This window comes from Arachis ipaensis, chromosome B1 (assembly GCF_059453495.1).
Source record: "Arachis ipaensis isolate K30076 ecotype BB chromosome B1, ASM5945349v1, whole genome shotgun sequence".
NCBI lineage: Eukaryota > Viridiplantae > Streptophyta > Magnoliopsida > Fabales > Fabaceae > Arachis > Arachis ipaensis.
The window spans coordinates 30,358,918-30,384,132 of NC_142436.1; the positions used below are offsets into that span (position 1 = coordinate 30,358,918).

Below are 25,215 nucleotides of genomic sequence, written 5' to 3' on the forward strand. Positions count from 1 at the left end.
CAAGACAGGTTCATAAGTACAAAACAAATCACGATGTAAAGTCATGTGCAATGTTCTCCTGAATCTACAATCCAGACATTTTAGTAAACTTTTGCCGTCTTCAGAACTAATTGCTAATCCTCCATATAGAATTTCTCCATCATTAAGAGGTACTTACAACACATCCTTGAGAACTTGATTCTTCTAGGACTGCCCTCTCATATCACCATTGCAGCATTTGAATTGCTTCATTCCTCGTGACTTTGGTCTATTTTGACTTCCATTAGAACCACACTCCATTGGTCTCTTCTTATCATCTGTAAAATTCGCGAAATTAATAAATAGTTAGTCAATAAATAAATTATTACTTAAAAAATTAAAAAATTAAATTTTATAGTTTAATATGGTATAAATAATTAAAATATAAAATTTAACACTAATTTCAAAAATTTTAGCTCAAAATTGAGCTAAACGAACCAAATCGATTGAACCGGGCTCATATTGGGCCCATGGCCCAGCCCAACTGACACTTAATGAAAGAGCTTCAGCTCCTTCCCCTTTTCACAAATGAAACATGTTGGGGAACTAAAAGAGGGGAGTAAGGAAGAACTCTAAACACTCACTTCAATTTTCATTCCACCATAATTTTCAATCCAGATCTCCGATCGTCGCACCGTTTACAGCCATGCGATCACCGCATCGAGCTCTATAAAACCCATTGAACAATTTGGAAGGTAAGCCTCAATTTCTTTTCTATCTACTCACCCTTTCATTTTCAAAAATCTTGAGCTATTGTGTTAAAATTTTGTTGAATTTCGGTGTTTAGAATCGAATTAGCTTTGTGGAGTTGTCGGGTCTTTTCCCAAATTTCCATTGGTAAGGTGAGAAACCTCTAACTCTTGTGAATTTTTAATAACTCGGAACCCTAAATTGATTTTGAGTAATATTATTTGGTATTATATTGGATTATATGTGTTGGAACCAAATTGGTGATGTTGAAAGCTTGATTTTAGGACTTTGGAGGCTGGTTTTCTGTTTGGTGAGTATGTGGTGCTTTGGGCGTTGGTAACAGTGATATTTGTGGCGTTCCAAGTTTAGGGAGGAATCGGCTAAGGTATGATTTTGGTTTCTCGTAGAAAATATATAATGTTACATGAAAACTTAAGCTATGTGACCGTAGGTTAAGTTGAATCAGATGGAATTGTTAAGGATTAGTACTATTCGTGAAAATGTTGAGTTTATTATGAAAATATGGTAATTAATGTTGTTGATGCGGGTTGGTGAATGATTATTGATGATGGTAGAGATTGATGATGATAATAAGTGATGATCATGACATTGATTAAATAATGATTGTATTTGATTGAAAATTGTTGAATGAATTTGTTGATTTGGTAGAGTATATGTAAAAGTGCTGGGTTTATAAGTATTGATAATGATTATGAATGATAATAATGATATATTGATGAGTTTGTATTGCTGTTGATTATTGATTATTGAGTTGGAAATGAGAAATATTGAGCATAAGGATGTTATGGAAGAGATGAGATTGATATGAAATTGCTTTGAGGGTATTTGGTATTATTTTGAGGAGTAAAACAATGGTTGAAATTAAGATTTTAAAAAAAATGAGATAGAGATCATACTTTATTTTTTAATTTTTTTAATAATTGAGAGGATTCATTCACATTTCTGTATGTCTATTTCATAGGCAAAGTTTTATATTCATGGTACTTTAATCTAGTAGTAATAAAAAATTTAATGTGAGAAGGCTTGTTATACAAACATGTAAGATTCTTAGATCTTACGACATTTGAGTCAAGATTTAGTATGAGATGCTTAAAAAAAAATATCAAAATATTAAAATAATATAATCATGCTACATAAACATAGAGTCATCATATATATATATATATATATATATATTTGAAAAAGTTTAATTATGCTACTCTAAAAAATCAATTATTCTGTCATAATAGGTTTGATTATTCTATGTCAGATTTGATGATTCTACTAGTTGATTATTTTGTTAAAACATGTGAAGTAACATTTATAAATATATCTCTTTAGAATTATTTTATTAGTATTTAAATATTAGATGTAAAATGAAAAATATTTAAAGCAAAAATGAAACCAATTCCAAACACTAAGGATAGGAAAGTATATGTACCCAAAAAAAAGGAAGATATAATTCATAGATTCTAACTAAGCAGTATATCATTTATCGTTTAATTTTTTTTTTTTTTCAAAATTAGGAGTGAAATTTGAATTCGAAATCTTTAAGTGAGGATGGAGAGACTATATATCATTTGAGTTATAATTCGCTGGTTCGTTTGAAGTATTTTTCATTAACTAAAAAAATTTACACATAATCATTATATAAATTAGTTTATATTCAAAATTCAGAATTGAATAAATAGATAAAAATATATATAAGAGTTGAATCGAAATAAACGCACAACAAAATTCATATATATCAAAATACATTTCAAAAACTCTTTTTAATAGAAAAAAATACACACCAAAGATTTGTAAATATCAAATCCTTACTAACAAACAACATGACACTTTTGTCTATCCAAAATAATTTTTGATATTTACAGATCTTTTAGGTATACTTTTATCTATCCCAAATATTTTCCCGTGTACCCTTCTAAATTCTTAATCTTTACCATGCATTGCACATGTGGTATAAATGGGAAAACACCTCTCCACAGTACAAAATTGCAATGCTCACAATAGTACGCATTATGCTTAATTTTATAACTTTTATAAATTTATAATAATATTTAACAACTTACCATATATCGCATGGGTTAAAATCTAGTATTCTCTGTATTTTACAAGCGAATAGAAATAATAAAATAACATAAAAAGAAAAAAAAAGAAAGGACAAGGTATTTAACCATAAATTCATTACTTTTTAAGTTCCTTTGCGGAGTTTGAAAGCAAAACTAATTTAAATTGTTCCCCAAAATGTGACAACAATAACAATTCGAATCACCCTATTGTGAGTGCCACCAACCCTCTACATACTTCTCCACATTGACATCAACCTGAAAAATCAGCCATGACCACAGTAAAATGCAGCAACTTTCTTCAAGTCAAGTCAAGAACACATGACCAAAGCTTTCAGGTCTTTCAGCGCTTGATCAAGTGCATACACTATCATCTTCTTTATCTGTTCCATCACCATAAAAAGAAGAAAAATATTGCACATCTCTTACATAACATAGTTTTGAAGCTAACATCATGATAAAAAATAGCAGAAGAAACTATATTCAAGAAACAAATCACCTCAAGTTTATCTTCACGAGCTTTGTGGTTCTTCGGAAGCTTACGGAACTCGTTAGTTAAACGCAGACACTCATGGATATTTTCCGGCGACACAAAGTCTACAGCAACTTTTGTACATGACTGTGCAAGGTTTTCGAACATAGATATTAGAACAACAGATACAACCAAATGAGCTCCACGGTAATGCAATCAAAATTGTGTGGAAGATATTTCACCTTGAGATTTCTCACTTGGTGCGGGCATCCAGCAGGAATAAACACTGCTTCCCCAAGCTTCTGCTCAAATGTCCATGGCTCTATACCTGAAAGTTGCTATTTATGCAAGTTAACAAATTACAAGCACTGAGCAAGCGACATGAAATTCTATGTACTAACCAAACTCCTCCTTCAACTTCCTTTTGTGCTCCATATTCAGATAAAAACATTGGTCGTGAATAGGATGGACAACCTAACCACCAAAGAATTTAATTAGAGAAACAAGCATGCAAAGGACAAGCAGAAATGTAACGAGCAGAAATGTAATTTGTTATTACAACACTACCTGTTCAACCGGACAGCAATAAGTGTGTCTAAATTCTTTTGAATGTTTCCTTAGATATGTTTCTAACTTTTCAACATCCTCTCTACGAAAGATATCCCATAGAGCACCACCTGTTTCTCCGGTTTCATCTTCGTTAGAGATGGCAGGGGAATCGGCCTCCTTAGACTTGTCAAGTGGAAAGACTGTTCCATTCATTTCAATAGGGCACTTCTTGATATCTTGGGGGCTTACTGCTGCTTTATCTTCTATCTGTTTTCTGTCATCTTTGCAAGGTTGAACACTTGGGCACTCAGAATCCCTCTCTTCCGACCAGTGTTCTTCCTCATCTTGTGCTGCATGTGCTTCTTTCAGCTTTGAAATAACAGAGTACTGTTCACCACTCAGTGTTACCTCAGCTGTATGTGTCAAAATATTCACCTGTGACAATTAAGCAATAAGAAAAACAGAAGTCAATATGCTTCAGCTTGATATTTGACACACGAAGAAGTTTCCAAACAAAGTGTCACTTCTCAACCTCTCAAGATCAAATTGTTCATTCATATTTGTGTACAGTATACTTATGCATATTAACACAGAAAAAGTTCTTGATATAATATACCATTTTGGAATAGCTAAATTAATATGGAAAGCTATAGTTCCTAAAATTAAAGGAAAGATAGAAAATCGAATGAATATATTGCGGGACTATCATTCAATGAGGAGGATCCTATTCCAACAACAAAATTACAGTTTAGCGTACCGCATCTGACATATCACAGTGAAGCTTTGTTACAGAGTCTCCTCTACCAAGTTCTTCTTTAATTCCATAAGCTATATATGTTTTCGGACCCATGTCAGGTTTTAGGACATGGGCTGGCAATTTTACAGCAAGATTGATAATTCCATTACGAGGGTCACTATACTCCTGAAATGGCAAGCAACGTATAAACTCATCACAATGGCGGGGCAGAAGATCTTCAAATTTATCCGATGGGGGCCAATCTTTTAGCTTGAGCATCTCTGGCCACAGATTTCGATATGTTCTTCCCCCAGTATAACCTTTAAAGAACTTATGAGTATTAATTTCTACCTACAAAGGTTCATGAGTGTGAATACCGGTCAGAGTGATGGTATGCTGCAGGAAAAACAGTAAAACTCCTATACCTAAGATTTAATAAGATAGAACAATAGAATAATAAGATGGCAGTTGAAGTAAGCAACCATGTTCTAAAGAATAAGGATATTGGCATTGAATATAAACTATGATTAGAATACAAATCATTGTTGATTAGAATACCATATTCAGTACACAAGCCTTACACATACAAATTTCAAATTTAGATTATTGTTTTTTTATTTTTCAAAAAAAAAATATATCGAGAGAAAATGTAGGTGCTAAAAGAATTTGTATGTAATCCTCAAAAGATAGGAATATCACAGTCAATCTATGAAAGACAAGGATATTTTAGAGAGTAAAGGACTACACTGTATAAATTTAGGCACAAAATAGTCAAAATAAAAGTGAAAACTAACAAAGGAAATAGAAGAACCAAACCTCACAACCAGCTAGGCAATCCATGGCCTTCACTTCTGACATTTTTGAGCTGATGTCTGAAGCTGAACTTTCACATAATACTCGCCACATGACCATTGGCTCCCAGCTCAGACCAGTTCCCTGTGTTAGAACATCACGAACTATAACTGGTTCACCATTAGACCAGTGCTTTTGAAATAACAAGAAGCTTTCTTTTGAAATGTCTCCTGACTCTGGACAGTATATGTTATTATCATTTGTTCCTTCTCGGAATGCTGCCCTTCTCATTAAGTTATAACTTGATGCTGCTCCTTTCTGTTGAACTATTTTTTGTTCCATTTCACAAAACCTCAGCATCTCATGCGCTTTAGCTTCCAATTTAGATAGCCATCCACGAGGTAGGATACACCTCAGCTCTAATATAGAACTACCACAACCCCCAACCTCCTTCGGTGCACAAGGGATCCTTCCATCACTATCCGCATTCCACAATGAAGATAGCTGAATATGACCATTTGGGGCCTCTAGAACCGGGGATACTAGAAGAGGATCACCACCATGCATATAATCATATCCTCTATTCACATACTGGAACTTCATCTCAGCCCGTGATGTGATGCTTCGATTGCGAATTTCTTGGCAACAACTTAGGCAAAGTTCAAAGGAACAATTGGGGCAGTTTCGATGAAGGTCAACAATTGAAGTGGCACAATGATCACTGTTCCACAACCCAAGAATGAATTAAAGATCTTATAGAACATGGAAAGAAGCCTCGCTAGTATAAGCTGAAGGAAACTTACCAATAGACACGTTCATTGTCGCCACAAAGACTCTGCGGTATCTCAATATCACACCCTGAGTTCATGAAAGATGTTTTATTGTTGACAATTCTTCAATGTAATGACCAAAAACCAAAAGAAGAAGATTAATACCTTGTATTTTAGCTTCAATCTCTTCCTCTTGACTCTGTTCATGACGAATTTGTTTCAGAAAAGGAACAAGTAAGCTAATCGTATAATGTAGATGCTGAACCCTTTCGGTGTCAGTTATGTCCTTGGTAGATGTCTGAAAGTGAATATTCAAAAACAGAAAAGAAAAGATGAAAAAGGGTTAATATATATTCGTGATTTGAGGCATTTTTTCCCATTATAGAATTTGATTTCAGAATTAATATAATTCACAGGATATTAGATCGTAGTAATCTGAACCTTAATTGTTCCTCTTGAACACAAACAAACATTGCAATTGCAATTATTGCGGCAACATGGGCAACTTTCAGCAATTTCTTCTACTGACATATCAGGGTACCTTGCATTTAAAAATGAAAACCACACCAATATTGTAAGGGTATGCCACAAACTGCATGGTTTAAATTGCATAGTTAAACATAAGCTGCCGTACCACTGGTTGATGCACCGCAGACAGTACATTTTCCTACATTTAGAACAAGGCACAAATGTTGTTCTCTCCTTCTTCAAGCATTGATGACATTTCCGGGGATTCTGTTCAACAACCTGAAAACAAAATTAGTTAGGTACCCTTGAAGTATGATATAATTATTAGCCCTGAGTACATGGTCCTAAAAGATCAAGTTTCCCAGCATTGGAAATTTATTATAAATGATAGCTACCGTAGTATTATCATCCATTCTTCTAGCCCTTCTTGTGTACTTTGTCTTTAGAAGGAAAAGCATTTCATCATCATCATCCAAATCGTCAATCAAGAGACCATCTTCATATTGGTCATTCTTATTTGAGGTGTTGAATTTCTTTGGTTCATCTACCTTCCTGGTAGTCCTGTTTGAACTGAACAGAAGGTCTTTTTTCCCTTCTGACTTTGGTTCCGTAAAATCATGCTTGTGATTTTCTTGAACCTTTCTTTTCTTCAAAACACCAGAAGTTCTAGAATATTTTGAGGTTTTGTGTGCACTTTTGCCAATAAGCTTATTTGATTGTTCTTGTTTCACAAATGGAACCTCCATTCCTACCAAAGAACTCCTCTCCAGAGTTCCCATAGTTTTTACTCCCTCTTCTGGCTCTGGCTCCTCATCACTCCCGTTAACAATATTCTCCTCGGCCTTTCTCTTTGAATTCCGGAAAGTTCTTGAGTATCTTGAGTACTGTAGATTATCCTCAGTCTGTTGATTTGACTGTTGTTGTCTAGGAACAGCTACCTCCATTCTTGCTGCAGAATAGACCAAAAATCAATCTCAGATAATTACAACTATTCAAATGTTCTACCCTAGATTGTCACTCATTCACCCACGTTAATGGGGTGTATTCACATCATGTGAACAATTTGGCTGAAGGCATAACAATGCATAGCAAATTAACAATATGTTGGTATAGCAGACCAATTACTTACCATCAGAACCTCAATCATTATTCATGAACACAACTATTTTGGGGGAAACAATGTGAACAATTACAACTACGTTTCAGTGGCTAAATGCATAACAATGTATAGAAAATTAGCAAATGTGCTGGTATAAAAGACTAATTAATTACCATCAAGAGGTGAATTATGAGTTATTTATCCAAATTATTTGCGGAAAAGGACTCCTCTTTTTTCTTTTTCTTTTTCTTTTTTTTTTTATTTTTTTTGTTCATGTTTATTAAATACGGTAAATCCATCCTATTGTGAAATTCATCAAGAAATTAACAGGTACAAGAACAATTGATGAATTTCAATATACAGTTCCTTCAGGCAAAGAGATACAACTGAGTTGACTAGAGAGTGAAGTCAACCCAATAAAATCCTTTCAACCAAGAACGCGACTTTGCCCATAACACATAAACAAAACAGGGAGAAAAAAAATCTAGAATTTCGAATTGCATTGCTTTAGTGATCAGTAATTATGCAACAAAGAAACCATCGAACTCGAAATCAACAACGTCTCCAAAACAGTTTTTGCATGCGTCTTGAATGATTCACGCCGCCGGTAAAACGAAAAATAAATAAAACAAAAAAGATAAAAAAAACAAAAGAAAACAAATTGAGAAAGGAAGGTAAGGTACCTAATCAAGAAAAGCATGTAAAGAGCGGTTGAGCCGATGAAATCGTTCGAGATTGTAGAATAGAACAGAGCAGTATTAATGGCGTTTGATATGATGAGTAAAGAGAGAGATACGGATGGAAATATTAATTAATCAAATAATTGATTGATTGATTGCAGAGAGCTAGAGAGAGAGATTTAAGGGGAAGTCATCCACCGCTTGGCTGAAAAAAAAACAAGTGCAGCAAGTGTTTGTTTTTTTTTTTTGTTTTACGATAACGATGTGATCCCCCTTATAATGCCGTACAGGTAAACCAATGCAAACATTCGTTCACTCACACTCACTCACACTCAGATTAGGGCTTTTTGTTTTGGCAATAATCCCAACCAGACAGATTAAAAATAGCTATTTTGGATCCTGAAAGATTAGGTGCTGAAAAAATTGATGAAGAATTAAATGAATTTTTTTATATAAAAGATAAATTATATTCAATAAAAATATCTAATAATTAAATTTTAGTTGATTCTGTTTAAAAATATATTAAATTCTAAAATTAGTTTTACTGTTAATCATCTTCAATCTTCAACTTCTAACTTCTTATTATGTCTCTTTTAGACAGTGTTTAGTTATATCTTAGACATAACTATAGACACTGAAATATAGGTGGCTGATTTGTTCGTCCAATTATCTTTGGGACTAATGTTAGTCCTTTAGTCTGACTTTTAATTTAAACTGTTAGATCATTTTATTATTATATCTAACGATATGGATTAAATACAAATTTATATGTTTAATTTTATTAAATGCTCTCTAATATTTAATATTTTTATAAATAATTTCCTCCTCCTTCTTATTATTTGTTTTGCAGATGGAGTCTCTTCTTCTTCTTCACCACCGCAATGAAAACCGGCGCTAGCAGCAACTGGTAGGGTCTGTATCGAGACTATACATGAATGCATGCAATTGTCCGAGCCGGGATCGAGACTATTTCGCACCCTTGCCCACCCCGCCTCTAAAATTTGTGTTCTTCTCGTCATGTGGTGTTCTTCGAGGAGGAAATCTTTTTCATCGAAATTGCCACACATACATACACAGAGACACATACTTCACATTTGAGACAGAAAATCAAAAAAGAAGAAACAAAAGAAAAGAAAATCTTCGCAGAAAATTATGGCTTCAAAGGAGACCCAAGACTTCTAGCCATTTCTCAAACCATCAGAGTGGTTCCTCACTTCCCCAAATAAGGTATCCATTTTTTTCCTTATAACGTTTTTATTTTCATATTTTAGAATAGCAAAAAAAATTATTTTATTGTAATTTCTTTAATTTTTGAACCTTATTCATCAACAGATTTATAGCTGTGACTATTTGGTTTCATAATATTTATATGTTTAGAAGTCTAAAATTAATGGTGTGCCACACACAATTAATGAAAAGACATTCATATGAGACCAACTACAAGCTAATAGAATAAATCTAGCCATGAAACAAGATTTCTTTCCCCTAAATACATTTTTCTTGCCACCATTATCCAAATCTAACCAAATGAAAAAATCATGTTACTATAATGCAATGATTAAGGTGACAATCTCACATTACTGGTTTTAAATGGTCATGATATGTCAGTTTGACTTAATAAACCCTAAAATGGAGAAGTTTCTTTCTTTGACTTTTAGGTACAAATTCATATGCATTTTGTGCAAGTATTGAAGATCCAAAGTGAGTTCCCCTTTTGCAGCTCACACTTGTAGGATTATTGTTGTTGAACTATCCTATATGAAACCTCTGAATTTCAGACCATGATTAATGTGGATGACACGATAGTAACTAGGGAAGAAATTGCTTGAACTATCCTATATGAAACCTCTGAACTTTTAGTCGCGACTCTGGTCTCTGGGTTCTTCAATGGTTGTCTATGAGAGAGAACTTTAATCCCACGGTGTTGGGCATTATAAGTTCTAAAGACATATTGATTAATTATATACATGTTAAGCATATTATTTAACTAATTTATCCATATTTGCAGATAAATGAGCAATATATTCGTACATCCGTTGTGATAGATCTTTTGTTGGGGATGTGCAATGACCAGAAATACGAGTTTCAGAAGAAGATTAATGATTTCTGGGCTACTCTTTAAAGTGAATAGCATGGAGATCAACATTTTTACTTTTTTAGTTATTATTTGAAAAATTTGCTGTAATCCTCAATTATGTTTGTGTATTAATTTAGTTATTGGTGTGAATAAATAATTGTAACTTTATGCTTGTCTATTATAATCTAAATAGCCTGTGCTAAGAATTATTATTATGATCATAGATATTTAGGAATATATTCATCATGTGTTCTTTGTCATTTCAATTTGAAAATGATTAGTTAAAGATTCATACATGATTATAACTACACGACCCTCATGCCATAGCTAGGAAGCCTTTCATGCATCATGCACATATTCCTCTAATCCCATTTTATACAGGTATGAAATACACACGCTTTATTTGTGAATGAAACTTTGAAATGGAGGATTTTGGTTGATTTCTGACTTTCCAAGCTTCTTGAGATCCGTAACTCCCACAATTTCTAATCCGATAAACGTGATCGCATCTTCCTCCTCTACACAGTGACGTGCATTTTATTCAGTGGAATCACAAAGTGAAGCTGTCCCTACCGGGAACCAATTCAGCCAAACCAAAGAAGGAGAGGAACCACTGAGTTTTCGACATTTTTGCTCTATTTTACCGATCAGAAATCTTCTCCGATATCTTGTGTGTGTTCTGCGCTTTATAGAGGTAGGGTTTGACTCTTTAATTGGTTAAAATTATGAATTAATTGATATATGTGATTAGATTATTGTTTGTTGATATTTGTTCAAATCTGTGATTATTGGTTGTTGAAATTTTAGTTGAATTACTGCTGGAAATTGTTGTTGTGATTCGGCCATGTTGAGGAATTGGAAACTAATATGTTGTTGAATAATTGACTGAAATCTGAGTTATATGATAATATGTAACCGAGTTCTGTCTGTCGGATGTTGATTTGGGATAAAATATAACTAAAATGAATATTTTGAATGGAGGTTTCGAGTACAAAGGAGCAGAGGCTTAACTTTTGAAAAAGATTTAATGAATAAAAATTATTTATTTATAAATATATGAACTTTATTGAAATTAAATTGAATTGGTTTTGGAAGAAAAATAATTGGTTTGAAATAAAGGGTTTAAAGTAGAAGACAGCTTTGGAAAAAATATGACTCTAATTGAACGTAAAAGGTTTTATTTTGAAAACGGAAGAACCATGCCCAATTTACTTATTTTAATGAAGTTTTGAGTATTTGAAAATTGTAAAATATTTTAAATAATTTATAAAGTAACAAGTGAAGACTGTGTCTTTTTATAGAAGTTCAGAGTTATTTAGAATAATTTTTAAAGTACGTAAATTTAATTAATGTAATTTGCAGAATATGCCATTTTTCAAAGTTTAAGCATATTTATGTATTTTAGTCCTGTGGACATATTTATGCATATTTTTAAAAGTATTTATAGAATTTAAACATAACTCTGAGATATTCAAAAAAGTGATTCCAAAGTTAAATCTCATTACCTGCTCTGTTTTAGTTTATTATTTTAAAGAAACTGTGGAATTTCGGATAAAGAATTATTATATCTTGAAAGTTATTTGATTATGTGATGAGATAATTGTGGTTGGAAGTGCTACACCAATGACTCTTCTTGTCATCGATTTATCTGGTAATTTTTCAAAGAGTGGTACGGGCACTATAGCCCAAGAGTGTGACCCGTCACTTTAATCGTGGAAGCGGTATGGGCACTATAGCCCAAGAGCGTGTGGGCACTATAACCCAAGAGTGTACCGGCCACTATACCCCGAAGCGAAGGCAACGAGAGATAACATCCGTAAGGATGTAATGTCGGGTGTAGGTCGAAAATCGACGGATGAGCTCATTACCTGCACTAGGGCTAGACATGCATCATACTTAGTTGCGCATATCACCTGTGTGTGTGTTGAATTGGTTCTTGTAGTTGTATGTTATGTTGTTGTTTGCTTTTGTTTGTTGTTTTCTCTATGTTCTTTCGTTGTGGTTTGATTGATCTGGGACATATGGTCGTTATATAAAAAGAAAATTAATTTATTTGGCAGATAGAGATTATGGATCTGACTTCTAAGGACGATGAGGATCCTGAGATGGATATAGAGATTGTGGACTTGACTTCTGACAGTGATTAGGTAGTGATATCAGCATCTTCTTTTGGCAGCTCTCCAATTTAGTATTTCTTTTGTCTTAGACTCTCACTTTTATTTTTTGAGATATCAGGTTAGAAGATTAGGGACTTTCTATATGGGCCAGACCCCGAAGATATTTTGAGTTGTATATATGTTCATGACTGTGAGGGAGTAACTAACTTTTCATCTTTTGGGTATTGTGTGTGTGTGTGTGTGTGTCTATATATATATATATATATATATATATTTTTTTTTTTTTCGTTTTGGTTGCGATTTTATTTTCTTTAAGGAAGGTTTTTCATAAAAAGTCGATTTTCATTAACCTGATTACAGACTTGATATTAGTAATAATAGTGTCGGTGTAGTTTCAAGTTGGTAACACTCGATGTTTCGGTATGAGTATGTCATACTGAAATTCGGGTTGTTACAACGAAGATGCTGCTGGAGGCGGCGACGACACTGCTTGTGGTGTTAACGACAGTGATTGAGTGATAGTGACCAACAATGAGAGTGAGTGAGGGTGGCGGTTACTGACAAAACGATAGCAAATGATGGAGATGGAAGGGCTAACGATGTGAGGAAAAGAGAAAGGGAAGAGAAGTGAGGTTGATGATGTTGCATAAATGGAGGGGAAGGGTTCGTAAATTTGAATTTAGGGTCAAATTTAGAAAACCAAATCCGCCGATAAACCCGCTGCTAACCTCCGACGATAAATTTGACGGTATTCAGCATTTTTCTTGTAGTATTTTTCTTCTTTTGAACTTACCACTCTTACCTTTTTTGGCTCTGGAATTACTTTAAATAAGTTTTAATTTAGAAATTAAGAAAAAGGAGAGACCTAACTAAGATAATCTATATGATAGAAACTTTCAATTTGACAAAAAAAAATCAAATTATGTGACAAAGGACACAAAATAAGGAGAGACAATTTTCTAGAGGTTTAGAGACATGATGCGTGAGCATCATCTGTATCTTTTATATGTAATTTATATAGTTTTTCTGTTGATTTGTTAGAGGATTTCAGTGGATTAGCCCCATTGGATACTACTTTGAATTTCGTGGCTTTTGATTGATTTCAAAAAATATTCTGGTGAAGAATTGATGAAAATGGCATTAAGAAGTAAAAGAAGACCGTGCATACGCATCATCCATATGTACGCATCACTGGAGCAAAATGGGAGATTGTGCATACGCATTCGTTGCGCGTACACACGACCACAAGAGCTTAATTGGATCAATTCTTCTCTGGGTGCCTGGCGCTAAACACCACGACCCGGCGTTTAGCACCCAAAGCTTCGTAACACGGCCCTCGTTTCAGGAGACCTGGCGCTAAACGCTCAGCCACCGACCTGGGTGGCGCCAAATGCCCAGAACATGGCGTTTGGCGTTGAGTGCGTACTTAAAAGGATGGGGACCACATTATAACAAATCAACAAGGCTTTTGGAGATTTGATTTTGTAAATCACAAGACCATTAGAAAAGATCTCTTAGGGTTTTATTTAAGTTTTCAATCTATTTTAATTAGCACTATAAATAAGATTGAGATCAGCCTACACAGAGACTTCTCTTCTCTTAATTTTCATTCCGCACTTTTCATATTTTTCTCTGCTAGGGTTTTTCCACACCATGAGCAACTAAACCTCCATTTTTAAGGTTAGGAGTTCTGTTTACTTGAATGGATTAATAATTACATGTCTTTCTACTCTTGATTAATGCTTTGATTATTGTTTAAGGATTGGTTTGTTCTTCATCCTAGGGATTAGTGATTATTCAAAAATAACTCTAATTCTACTTGAATTCTATTTGAATCTTGGAAAAGTTATATCATTATAATTACATCTTGAAACCAATTCCTCATAATTTCTAATTATCTGGACTTAATGTGGTACGTGACTAACGAGGAGAACTATTGTCGATCTAGAATTTCTCAAAATAGAATATGTTCGTTGCAAGTATAGTCTAGACCAACAATTGATTCCCCAAATCAAATGTTTAAATTCAAATCAAAATAACCGAGATCAAGAGTACTTCAACCTCGGGTCGTTCTCCTTAAGACGCAATCGGGAGTGTTTCTCTTTCGATTGTTAAGAGGACAAAAAAGGGGGTTTTGTGCAATCGAAGAACTAAAGATTAAAAGAACTCAAGAAATAAAAGAACTAAGTAATGAGAAAAATTGTAATTAATGCAATTAAAAAGAAGATAAGATCAAAACTAGTGAAAATACAAGAAAGAGCCTTGACTTGGGAATGAGAATCCAAGGAATCCTATCATCGCTATAACCACAACTATGATAATTATGATGAGTCAATCTCACCTAGTTAACCCCAACCATCGAGGAGTAAGTCAAGCAAGCATGATTGACTTTAATCCATAAGTCCTAACCAACTTACCAAACTAGTTGATAAAAAGCTAGCGTCAATGGAAACAAGAGTCAACTAACTACCCAAGAATTACTACTAAATGTCGGACATTATGACTCTAGTATCTTAGGAACTCAAACCACAAGCCAATGTGTGAAAATCTACTCAAATTCTAAGGTTGGTATTTTCACAAACACCTTGTGTGCATAAAAGTAAAACATGGAAAATTGCAAAGGAAATTGGAAAACTATAACCAACTATCAACAAGACCAAACATAAACAAGCAATCAAACATAAAGAAAGCATCAAACATAAAATTCATTAATCAAAATTTCAAGAAACACAAAATTGCAAATATGAACAAGTAACTTGAACCAAAAGGAAATGAAAGTAAAGACAATGTAATTAAAGAGGAAATTGAGAGTACTTACTATTAAAAAAGCAAAATCCAAAAGAAAAGCTTGCTATAAAATGCTACAATGGAGATTGAAATGAAACCCTAAGAGAGAAATGCTACTTTACTCCTACTCCTAATACTATGAAAATTAAACTATCTAAGTGAGCTCTCAAGCCCTCATGTAAGCCCCCTTGATATGTGTTGATTCTCCCCTCATATAGCACTTCAAATTCAGCATCCAAACCTTCCAACAGAATTCGAGAAGCACGTGCATCATTAATGAAATCACGTGTTGGGACCTGTGCGGACGCACAGATGCGTGCGTCCGCACACTTGGCTGAATGTTGACCTGTGCGTACGCACACATGGAAATTCTTGCTTGTGCGCACGCACGCAGGGCTGTGCGCACGCACACTTTATTGTTTGTGCTTTTCCTTGTTTTCTTCATGTTTTCTCCCTTGTACATGTTTTCTTCCACTTTTGGCTATCCATTCTTGCCTCCAAGGCCTGAAAACACTCAACAAACATGTCATGGCATCGAATGGAATAAAAGTGGAATTAAATTGCTCATTTCAAGCACAAAATTGTATGTTTTCACATTTAGGATCAAATTAGGGATAAAACACAAAAGTATGCTATTTTGGTGCTTAAGTGTGAGTTCATGTGCTAGAATCCATCCTAGTTGAGTCAAAATATACCATCAAATATGGACTCATCAATTCCCCCACACTTAAACAATAGCATGTCCTCATGCTAAACCAACAAGGAAAACAATCAAGAGGGGTTCAACTTATTAAACGCAACTATCTATATGCATGTAAGTATACTATTTACTATCTATATATCTATCTATAGTATCTATATGAAATTGGTGAAAATAAACAATCAAATTCCCAAGCAAGTATGGGCAAATAGGGCTAAGCAAAGAAGTAGCTCAAGGCAATCAAAATCTAAAGAATTGATTCAAGACATCAAAATGAAGCAACTTGCAAGGATACATGATAAGAGGTATGGAAACATAGAGTTGAGTAATTGAACCCTCACTAGGTGTGTATACACTCTGATCACTCGGTGTTTAGGGTTTCAATCACTCAAGTCTCTTCTAATCATGCTTTCAAGGAGTTGCTTCACATTTAACAATCAACAACAAGTGATGCGTGAATGCAATTATCATGAGGACTTCATATGGTTGTAATGGGGTTAGGGTTAAGGTGGGATAGATATGGTCAAGTGGACTAAATGCAATTGAATCCTTGATTAGTTTAAGTCATCCACATCAACCTATATCAATCAAATCAAAACGAAATGCAATCCTAACCTTCCATCATTTTCTATTCACTAGCACTCATGTATGCTTTTCTCACAAAAAAAACATCACATATGCAATTCTTTATTCATTTGTTTACCCTTTAGGGTGACTTTGCGCCCTTTTTATGATGAAGGGTTTTTTTTTTTTTTTGGATTTAGAATTGCCTATGGTTAAGTAGCTCATACATGAATGTTCCCATTTTCTACAAATTTTCAATGAATATCCAAATTAAACATTTTCTTTTACTACCAAAGTTTCCCAAAAGATTCCCCCACACTTAAATGTAACACACTTCTTCAACCTAAGCTAATCAAGGATACAATCCAAGGTAGTTCATGGTTTTCCGCTTAGGGTTGCGATGTGCTATATCAAGAACAATGGGGTAAATAAAGCTCAAAGAGGTTTAACAATGGTAAATGCAAATGGTAGGCTATATAGGAAGAGTAAGCTTTTAAACAAAGATGGCCTCAATCATGCTCAATGCAATGCAAAACATCAATCATTGGAAATAAAGAATCAAGCAAAACCAAGATCACAATCATAGAAGAGATATAACACTCAATGAACAAAATTAGTGGGTGAAATGTGTAACCACTCATTCGAGCTCAAAACTCACAAGGTATTTGTTTTTTACTCTTCTATGTTCCAAAAAATAATCATTCAAGCAAGTTTGAAAATAATTTTCTCAATCAATTCAATAGTAAGCCCAAAATTCTTGAAAAGTTCTCGTTGTTTTTCACCCAAATTATTTCCTATATATGTATGTATATATGTTGTGATGGATGCAAAATTTTTCAAAATTTCCTAGTTCTTTTCCTAATTTTCAACAAGCAAAAAGTAACATGAACAATTAGGATCAAAATGAGCTAGGCATAAGCTATTCACAACATCCAATCACAATCCATATCTATATTATATACCAAGCAAACAAGCTCGAAACATATATATATCATAATTGAAATGCAATACCAAGGATAACTAGAAGCAAGCTAATATATATATACATCAAAGTACTAAACGGTAGCAAAAAAGTAAAGTGCTGTCAATATCTACAAAAGCGTAATAAAACTGAAAATAACTAAATAAGAGTGTTCAGGAGAGAATGTTTATGGTGCACGAAATTGTGATCTCAGGCAACGGTGCCAGAAACTCTGTACGCACGTCTTAATAAATCGTTTTTCATTCACAACTTCGATACAACTAACAAGCAAGTGCACTGGGTCGTCCAAGTAATAAACCTTACGTGAGTAAGGGTCGATCCCACGGAGATTGTTCGTATGAAGCAAGCTATGGTCACCTTGTAAATCTCAGTCAGGCGGATATAAAATAGTTATGGAGTTTTCGAAATATAAATAATAAATAGATAGAAAATAAGGATAGAAACACTTATGTATATCATTGGTGAGAATTTCAGATAAGTGTATAGAGATGCTTTCGTTCCTCTGAACCTCTGCTCTCCTGCTGTCTTCATCCAATCAGTCTTGCTCCTTTCCATGGCTGGCTTTATGTAAGGACATCACCGTTGTCAATGGCTACTTTTTATCCTCTCTGGAAAATGGTCCGATGCGCTGTCACTGCATGGCTAATCGTCTGGAGGCATCACCCTTGTCAATGGCTGCATCCCATCCTCTTGTGAAAATGGTCCAAATGCTCTGTCACAACACGGCTAATCATCTGAGGTTCTCGATCATACTGGAATAGGATTCACCCTCCTTTTGTGTCTGTCACTATGCCCAGCACTCGCAAGTTTGAAGTTCGTCACAGTCATTCAATCCCAGAGTCCTACTCGGAATACCACAGACAAGGTTTATACTTTCCGGACTCTCATGAATGCCGCCATCAATCTAGCTTATACCACGAAGATTCTGATTAAGAGATCCAAGAGATACTCATTCAATCTAAGGTGGAATAGAAGTGGTTGTCAGGCACGCGTTCGTGGGAGAATGATGATGATTGTCACGTTCATCACATTTAGGTTGAAGTGCGAATGAATATCTTAGAAGTGGAATAAGTTGAATTGAATAGAAAAACAGTAGTACTTTGCATTAATCTTTGAGGAACAGCAGAGCTCCACACCTTAATCTATGGAGTGCAGAAACTCTACCGTATGAAAATACATAAGTGATAATGGTTCAGGCATGGCCGAATGGCCATCCCCCATGAAAGTCTAAGATAGCATAAAACTGATCAAAGATGTCTAATACAATAGTAAAATGTCCTATTTATAATAAACTAGTTACTAGGGTTTACAGAAGTAAGTAATTGATGCATAAATCTACTTCCGGGGCCCACTTGGTGTGTGCTTGGGCTGAGCTTGAATGTTACACGTATAGAGGTCAATCTTGGAGTTGAACGCCAGTTTGTAACGTATTTCTGGCGTTCAACTCTGGCTTGTGACGTGTTTCTGGCGTTTAACTCCAGACAGCAGCGTAGAACTGGCGTTCAACGCCCTCTTACGTCATCTAAAATCGGTCAAAGTATGGACTATTATAAATTGCTGGAAAGCCCTGGATGTCTACTTTCCAACGCAATTGGAAGTGCACCATTTTGAGTTCTGTAACTCCAGAAAATCCACTTTGAGTGTAGGGAGGTCAGAATCCAACAGCATCAGTAGTCCTTTTTCAACCTCTGAATCTGATTTTTGTTCAAGTCCCTCAATTTCAGCCAGAAAATACCTGAAATCACAGAAAAACATACAAACTCATAGTAAAGTCCAGAAATGTGAATTTAACATAAAAACTAATGAAAACATCCCTAAAAGTAACTAGATTCTACTAAAAACATACTAAAAACAATGCCAAAAAGCGTATAAATTATCCGGTCATCACAACACCAAACTTAAATTGTTGCTTGTCCCCAAGCAACCGAAAATCAAATAGGATAAAAAGAAGAGAATATACTATAAATTCCAAACTATCAATGAAACATAGCTCCAATTAAATGAGCGGGACTTGTAGCTTTTTGCCTCTTGAATAGTTTGGGTATCTCACTTTATCCATTGAAGTTCAGAATGATTGGCATCTATAGGAACTCAGAGTTCAGATAGTGTTATTGATTCTCCTAGTTCAGTATGATGATTCTTGAACACAGCTATTTTATGATTCTTGGCCGTGGCCCTAAGCACTTTGTTTTCTAGTATTACCACCGGATACATAAATGCCACAGACACATAATTGGGTGAACCTTTTTAGATTGTGACTCAACTTTGCTAAAGTCCCCAATTAGAGGTGTCCAGGGTTCTTAAGCACACTCTTCTTTTGCTTTGGACCTTGACTTTAACCGCTCAGTCTCAAGTTTTCACTTGACACCTTCACGCCACAAGCACATGGTTAGGGACAGCTTGGTTTAGCCGCTTAGGCCAGGATTTTATTCCTTTAGGCCCTCCTATCCACTGATGCTCAAAGCCTTGGGATCCTTTTTATTTACCCTTGCCTTTTGGTTTTAAGGGTTATTGGCTTTTTGCTCTTGCCTCTTGGTTTTAAGAGCTTTTGACTTTTTCTGCTTGCTTTTTCTCTTTTTTTTTTCTTTCTATTTTTTCGCTATTTTTTTTCTGCAAGCTTTGTTCTTTGCTGCTTTTTCTTGCTTCAAGAATCATTTTTATGATTTTTTAGATTATCAAATAACATGTCTCCTTATCATCATTCTTTCAAGAGCCAACATATTTAACATTCTTAAACAACAACTTCAAAAGACATATGCACTGTTCAAGCATTCATTCAGAAAACAAGAAGCATTGTCACCACATCAATATAATTAAACTAAGTTCAAGGATAAATTCGAAACTCATGTACTTCTTGTTCTTTTGAATTAAAACAGTTTTCATTTAAGAGAGGTGATGGGTTCATAGGACATTCATAACTTTAAGACATAGTTACTAACTACTAATGATCATGTAATAAGACACAAACATGGATAAGCACTTAACATTAAGAAAACAAAAAACAGAAAATAAGAACAAGGAATGAGTCCACCTTAGTGATGGTGGCGTTTCCTTCTTGAGGAACCAATGATGTCCTTGAGCTCTTCTATGTCTCTTCCTTGTCTTTGTTGCTCCTCCCTCATTGCTTTTTGATCTTCTCTTATTTCATGAAGGATGATGGAGTGCTCTTGATGTTCTACCCTTAATTGTCCCATGTTGGAACTTAATTCTCCTAGGGAGGTGTTGATTTGCTCCCAATAGTTTTGTGGAGGAAAATGCATTTGAGGCATCTCTGGGATCTCATGGTGATGAGCTTCATGCGTTTCTTGAGATCCATGAATGGGCTCTCTTGCTTGCTCCATCCATTTCTTAGTGATGGGCTTCTCTTCCTCAATGGGAATGTCTCCTTCTATGAAAGCTCCAGCTGAGTAACATAGATGGCAATTAAGATGAGGAAAAGCTAGCCTTGCCCCAGGAGAGGGCTTTTCGGCTATTTTGTAGAATTCAAGGGAGATGACTTCATGAACTTCTACTTCCTCTCCAATCATGATGCTATGAATCATGATGGCCCGATCCACAGTAACTTCAGATCGGTTGCTAGTGGGGATGATGGAGCGTTGGATGAACTCCAACCATCCTCTAGCCACAGGCTTGAGGTCCAGTCTTCTTAATTGAACCGGCTTGCCTTTGGAGTCAATCTTCCATTGAGCTCCTTCCACACATATGTCCATAAGGACTTGGTCCAACCTTTGATTAAAGTTGACCCTTCTAGTGTAGGGGCGTGCATCTCCTTGCATCATAGGCAAGTTAAACGCCAACCTCACATTTTCCGGACTAAAATCTAAGTATTTCCCCCGAACCATTGTAATATAATTCTTTGGGTTTGGGTTCTTACTTTGATCATGGTTCCTAGTGATCCATGCATTGGCATAGAACTCTTGAACCATTAGGATGCCGACTTGTTGAATGGGGTTTGTTAGAACTTCCCAACCTCTTTTTTGGATTTCATGTCGGATCTCCGGATACTCATTCTTCTTGAGCTTGAAAGGGACCTCGAGGATCACTTTCTTCTTGGCCACAACATCATAGAAGTGGTCTTGATGAGCTTTGGAGATGAATCTTTCCATCTCTCATGACTTGGAGGTGGAAGCTTTTGTCTTCCCTTTCCCTTTTCTAGAGGATTCTCCAGTCTTGGGTGCCATCAATAGTAATGGAAAAACAAAAAGCTTATGCTTTTACCACACCAAACTTAGAATATTGCTCGCCCTCGAGCAAGAGAAGAAATAATAGATGAAGAAGAAGAAGAAAATATGGAGGAGAGGGGGGAGGGGTGTATTCGGCCAAGAAGGGGAAGAGAGGGTTGTGTTGTGTGAAAAATGAAGAAGAATGGAGGGCTTTATATAGGGAAGGGAGGGGGGGTAAGGTTCGGCCATAAGGGTGATTTTTGGGTGGAAAATTGATCTTGAATTTTGAAGGTAGGTAGGGTTTATGAGGTAGGTTTATGGGGAAGAGTGGATGGATGTGAGTGGTGAAGTGGTTATAGGGAAGAGAGATTGAGGTGATTGGTGAAGAGTTTTGGGAAAGAGTGTTTATGGGATTGTGTGAAAGAGGGGTGAGAAGAAGTGAGTGGAGGTAGGTGGGGATCCTATGGGGTCCACAGATCCTGAGGTGATCCTGTGGGGTCCACAGATCCTGAGGTGTTCAAGGATTTACAACCTTGCACCAAATTAGGCATGCAAAATGCCCTTGCACACAACTCTGGGCGTTCAGCGCCAGATTGGTGCTTGTTCTGGGCGTTGAACGCCCATTTGTTGCCCATTTCTGGCGTTGAACGCCAGAACCATGCTTGTTCTGGGCGTTCAGCGCCAGCTCTTCTCCAGGGTGCAATTCTGGCATTCAAATGCCCAGATGCTGCCCATTTTGGGCGTTCAGCGCCAAAACCATACTTTGTTCTGGCGTTGAACGCCAGCCAGATGCTTTTTACTGGCGTTTAAACGCCAGTAAGATCTTCCTCCAGGGTGTGATTTTTCTTCTGCTGTTTTTGATTCCGTTTTTAATTTTTATATTTATTTTGTGACTCCACATGATCATGAATCTAATAAAATATGAAAGAACAAGAAAAATAAAATTAGATAAATAAAAATTGGGTTGCCTCCCAACAAGCGCTTCTTTAATGTCAATAGCTTGACAGTGGGCTCTTATGGAGCCTCACAGATGTTCAGAGCATTGTTGAGACTTCCCAACACCAAACTTAGAGTTTGGATATGGGAGTTCAACACCAAACTTAGAGTTTGGTTGTGACCTCCCAACACCAAACTTAGAGTTTGACTGTGGGGGCTCTGGTTGACTCTGTTTTGAGAGAAGCTTACTGTGCCTCTTTTCCATGTTTACAGAAGGGTAACCTTGAGTTGTAAACACAAGGGAGTCCTCATTCAATTGAAGGACTAATTCACCTCTGTCAACATCAATCACAGCTCTTGCTGTGGCTAGGAAAGGTCTTCCAAGGATGATGGATTCATCCTCATCCTTCCCAGTATCAAGGATTATGAAATCAGCAGGGATGTAAAGGCCTTCAACCTTTACTAACACATCCTCTACTTGTCCATAAGCCTGTTTTCTTGAATTTTCTGCCATCTCTAATGAGATTTTAGTAGCTTGCACCCCAAAGATTCCCAGTTTCTCTATTACAGAGAGGGGCATGAGGTTTATCCCTGAACCAAGGTCACACAGAGCCTTTTCAAAGATCATGTTGCCTATGGTACAAGGTATTACGAACTTTCCAGGATCCTATTTCTTCTGAGGCAATGTCAGTTGATCCAGATCACTTAGTTCATTGGTGAACAAGGGAGGTTCATCTTCCCAAGTCTCAATACCAAATAATTTGGCATTCAGCTTCATGATTGCATCAAGGTACTTGGTAACTTGCTCTTCAGTAACATCCTCATTTTCTTCAGAAGAGGAATACTCATCAGAGCTCATGAAGGGCATAAGGAGGTTCAATGGAATCTCTATGGTCTCTAGATGAGTCTCAGATTCCTTTGGTTCCTCAAAGGGAAACTCCTTATTGATCACTGGGATTTACGTCCTCCCCTTCCTCTCCAGGTTCGGCCGTGTTGACTATGTCAATGGCCTTGCACTCTCCTTTTGGATTTTCTTCTGTATTGCTTGGGAGAGTACTAGGAGGGATTTCAGTGATCCTTTTACTCAGTTGGCCCACTTGTGCCTCCAAATTTCTAATGGAGGACCTTGTTTCATTCATGAAACTTACAGTGGCCTTAGATAGATCAGAGACTAAGTTTGCTAAATTAGAGGTATTTTCTTCAGAGTTCTCTGTCTGTTGCTGAGTGGATGATGAAAAAGGTTTACTATTGTTAAACCTATTTCTTCCACCATTATTAAAGCCTTGTTGAGGCTTTTGTTGATCCTTCCATGAGAGATTTGGGTGATTTCTCCATGAGGGGTTATAGGTGTTTCCATAAGGTTCACCCATGTAATTCACCTCTGCTATTGCAGGGTTTTCAGGATCATAAGCTTCTTCTTCAGAAGATGCCTCTTGAGTACTGTTGGATGCAGCTTGCATTCCATTCAGACTCTGAGAAATCATATTGACTTGCTGAGTCAATATTTTATTCTGAGCCAATATGGCATTCAGAGTATCAATTTCAAGAACTCCCTTCTTCATAGGCATCCCATTACTCACAGGATTCCTCTCAGAAGTGTACATGAACTGGTTATTAGCAACCATGTCAATGAGTTCTTGAGCTTCTGCAGGCGTTTTCTTTAGGTGAATGGATCCACCTGCAGAATTATCCAATGACATTTTAGCCAATTCAGATAGACCATCATAGAATATATCCAGGATGGTCCATTCTGAAAGCATGTCAGAAGGACACTTTTTGGTCAGTTCTTTGTATCTCTCCCAAGCTTCATAGAGGGATTCACCTTCTTTCTGTCTGAAGGTTTGAACATCCACTCTAAGCTTACTCAGCTTTTGAGGAGGAAAGAACTTGGCTAAGAAAGCATTGACCAGCTTATCCCAAGAGTTCAGGCTATCTTTGGGTTGAGAGTCCAACCATATTCTAGCTCTGTCTCTCACAGCAAAAGGGAAAAGCATGAGCCTGTAGACTTCAGGATCTACTCCATTAGTCTTAACAGTATCACATATCTGCAAGAATTCAGTTAAGAACTGAAAAGGATCTTCAGATGGAAGTCCATGAAACTTGCAGTTCTGCTGCATCAGAGAAACTAATTGAGGTTTCAGCTCAAAATTGTTTGCTCCAATGGCAGGAATGGAGATGCTTCTTCCATGTAAATTGGAATTAGGTGCAGTAAAGTCACCCAGCATCCTCCTTGCATTATTATTATTTTCGGCTGCCATCTCCTCTTCTTGTTCGAAAATTTCTGAAAGGTGCTTGCTGGATTGTTGTAATTTAGCTTCTCTTAGTTTCCTCTTCAGAGTCCTTTCAGGTTCTGGATCTGCTTCAACAAGAATGTTCTTGTCCTTGCTCCTGCTCATATGAAAAAGAGGGACAGAAAAATAATAATAATAGGGGTCCTTTTTACCACAGTATAGAGGTCCCTGTGTGAGTAGAAGAAAAGAAGAAGAAAAAATTCGAACACAGATGGAAGAGGGGGTTCGAATTTGGGTGAGATGAAGTGTTAGTAG

General features: G+C 36.0%; 1 protein-coding gene, 1 long non-coding RNA gene and 1 other non-coding gene across 3 annotated transcripts; 2 read left to right on the plus strand and 1 right to left on the minus strand.

Moving 5' to 3' along the window:
* The first annotated feature begins 560 nt into the window (after positions 1 to 560).
* LOC107628206 (uncharacterized) lies at positions 561 to 10,609 on the plus strand. Its single transcript, XR_015902307.1, has 5 exons — positions 561 to 713; positions 806 to 860; positions 993 to 1,093; positions 9,194 to 9,570; positions 10,352 to 10,609. It is a non-coding gene; the product is annotated as an uncharacterized LOC107628206 (long non-coding RNA).
* Positions 2,878 to 8,658, minus strand: LOC107628195 (lysine-specific demethylase JMJ26). Its single transcript, XM_088501315.1, has 13 exons — positions 8,347 to 8,658; positions 6,960 to 7,513; positions 6,731 to 6,843; positions 6,538 to 6,637; positions 6,262 to 6,394; positions 6,130 to 6,184; positions 5,351 to 6,047; positions 4,556 to 4,885; positions 3,817 to 4,233; positions 3,651 to 3,723; positions 3,492 to 3,577; positions 3,277 to 3,396; positions 2,878 to 3,160 (listed from the first exon to the last, which is right to left on the minus strand). Exons 2-13 carry the CDS (start codon positions 7,506 to 7,508, stop codon positions 3,089 to 3,091), a joined length of 2,745 nt encoding a protein of 914 aa, XP_088357441.1. The 5' UTR covers positions 7,509 to 7,513; positions 8,347 to 8,658; the 3' UTR covers positions 2,878 to 3,088.
* A 13,814-nt stretch (positions 10,610 to 24,423) lies between the features above and the next one.
* LOC148576102 (small nucleolar RNA R71) lies at positions 24,424 to 24,531 on the plus strand. The gene has a single exon (XR_015904628.1). It is a non-coding gene; the product is annotated as a small nucleolar RNA R71 (small nucleolar RNA).
* Positions 24,532 to 25,215: the final 684 nt, after the last annotated feature.

Bases quoted from the DNA above. Each gene is read 5' to 3' on its own strand.
- LOC107628195 (XM_088501315.1), bottom strand. From the start codon at position 7,508: ATGGAGGTAGCTGTTCCTAGACAACAACAGTCAAATCAACAGACTGAG. The intron at 6,638-6,730 runs GTACGGCAGCTT...TTTAAATGCAAG, and splicing joins CTGCGGTGCATCAACCAGTG to GTACCCTGATATGTCAGTAG. The intron at 4,234-4,555 runs GTACGCTAAACT...TAATTGTCACAG, and splicing joins ACTGTGATATGTCAGATGCG to GTGAATATTTTGACACATAC.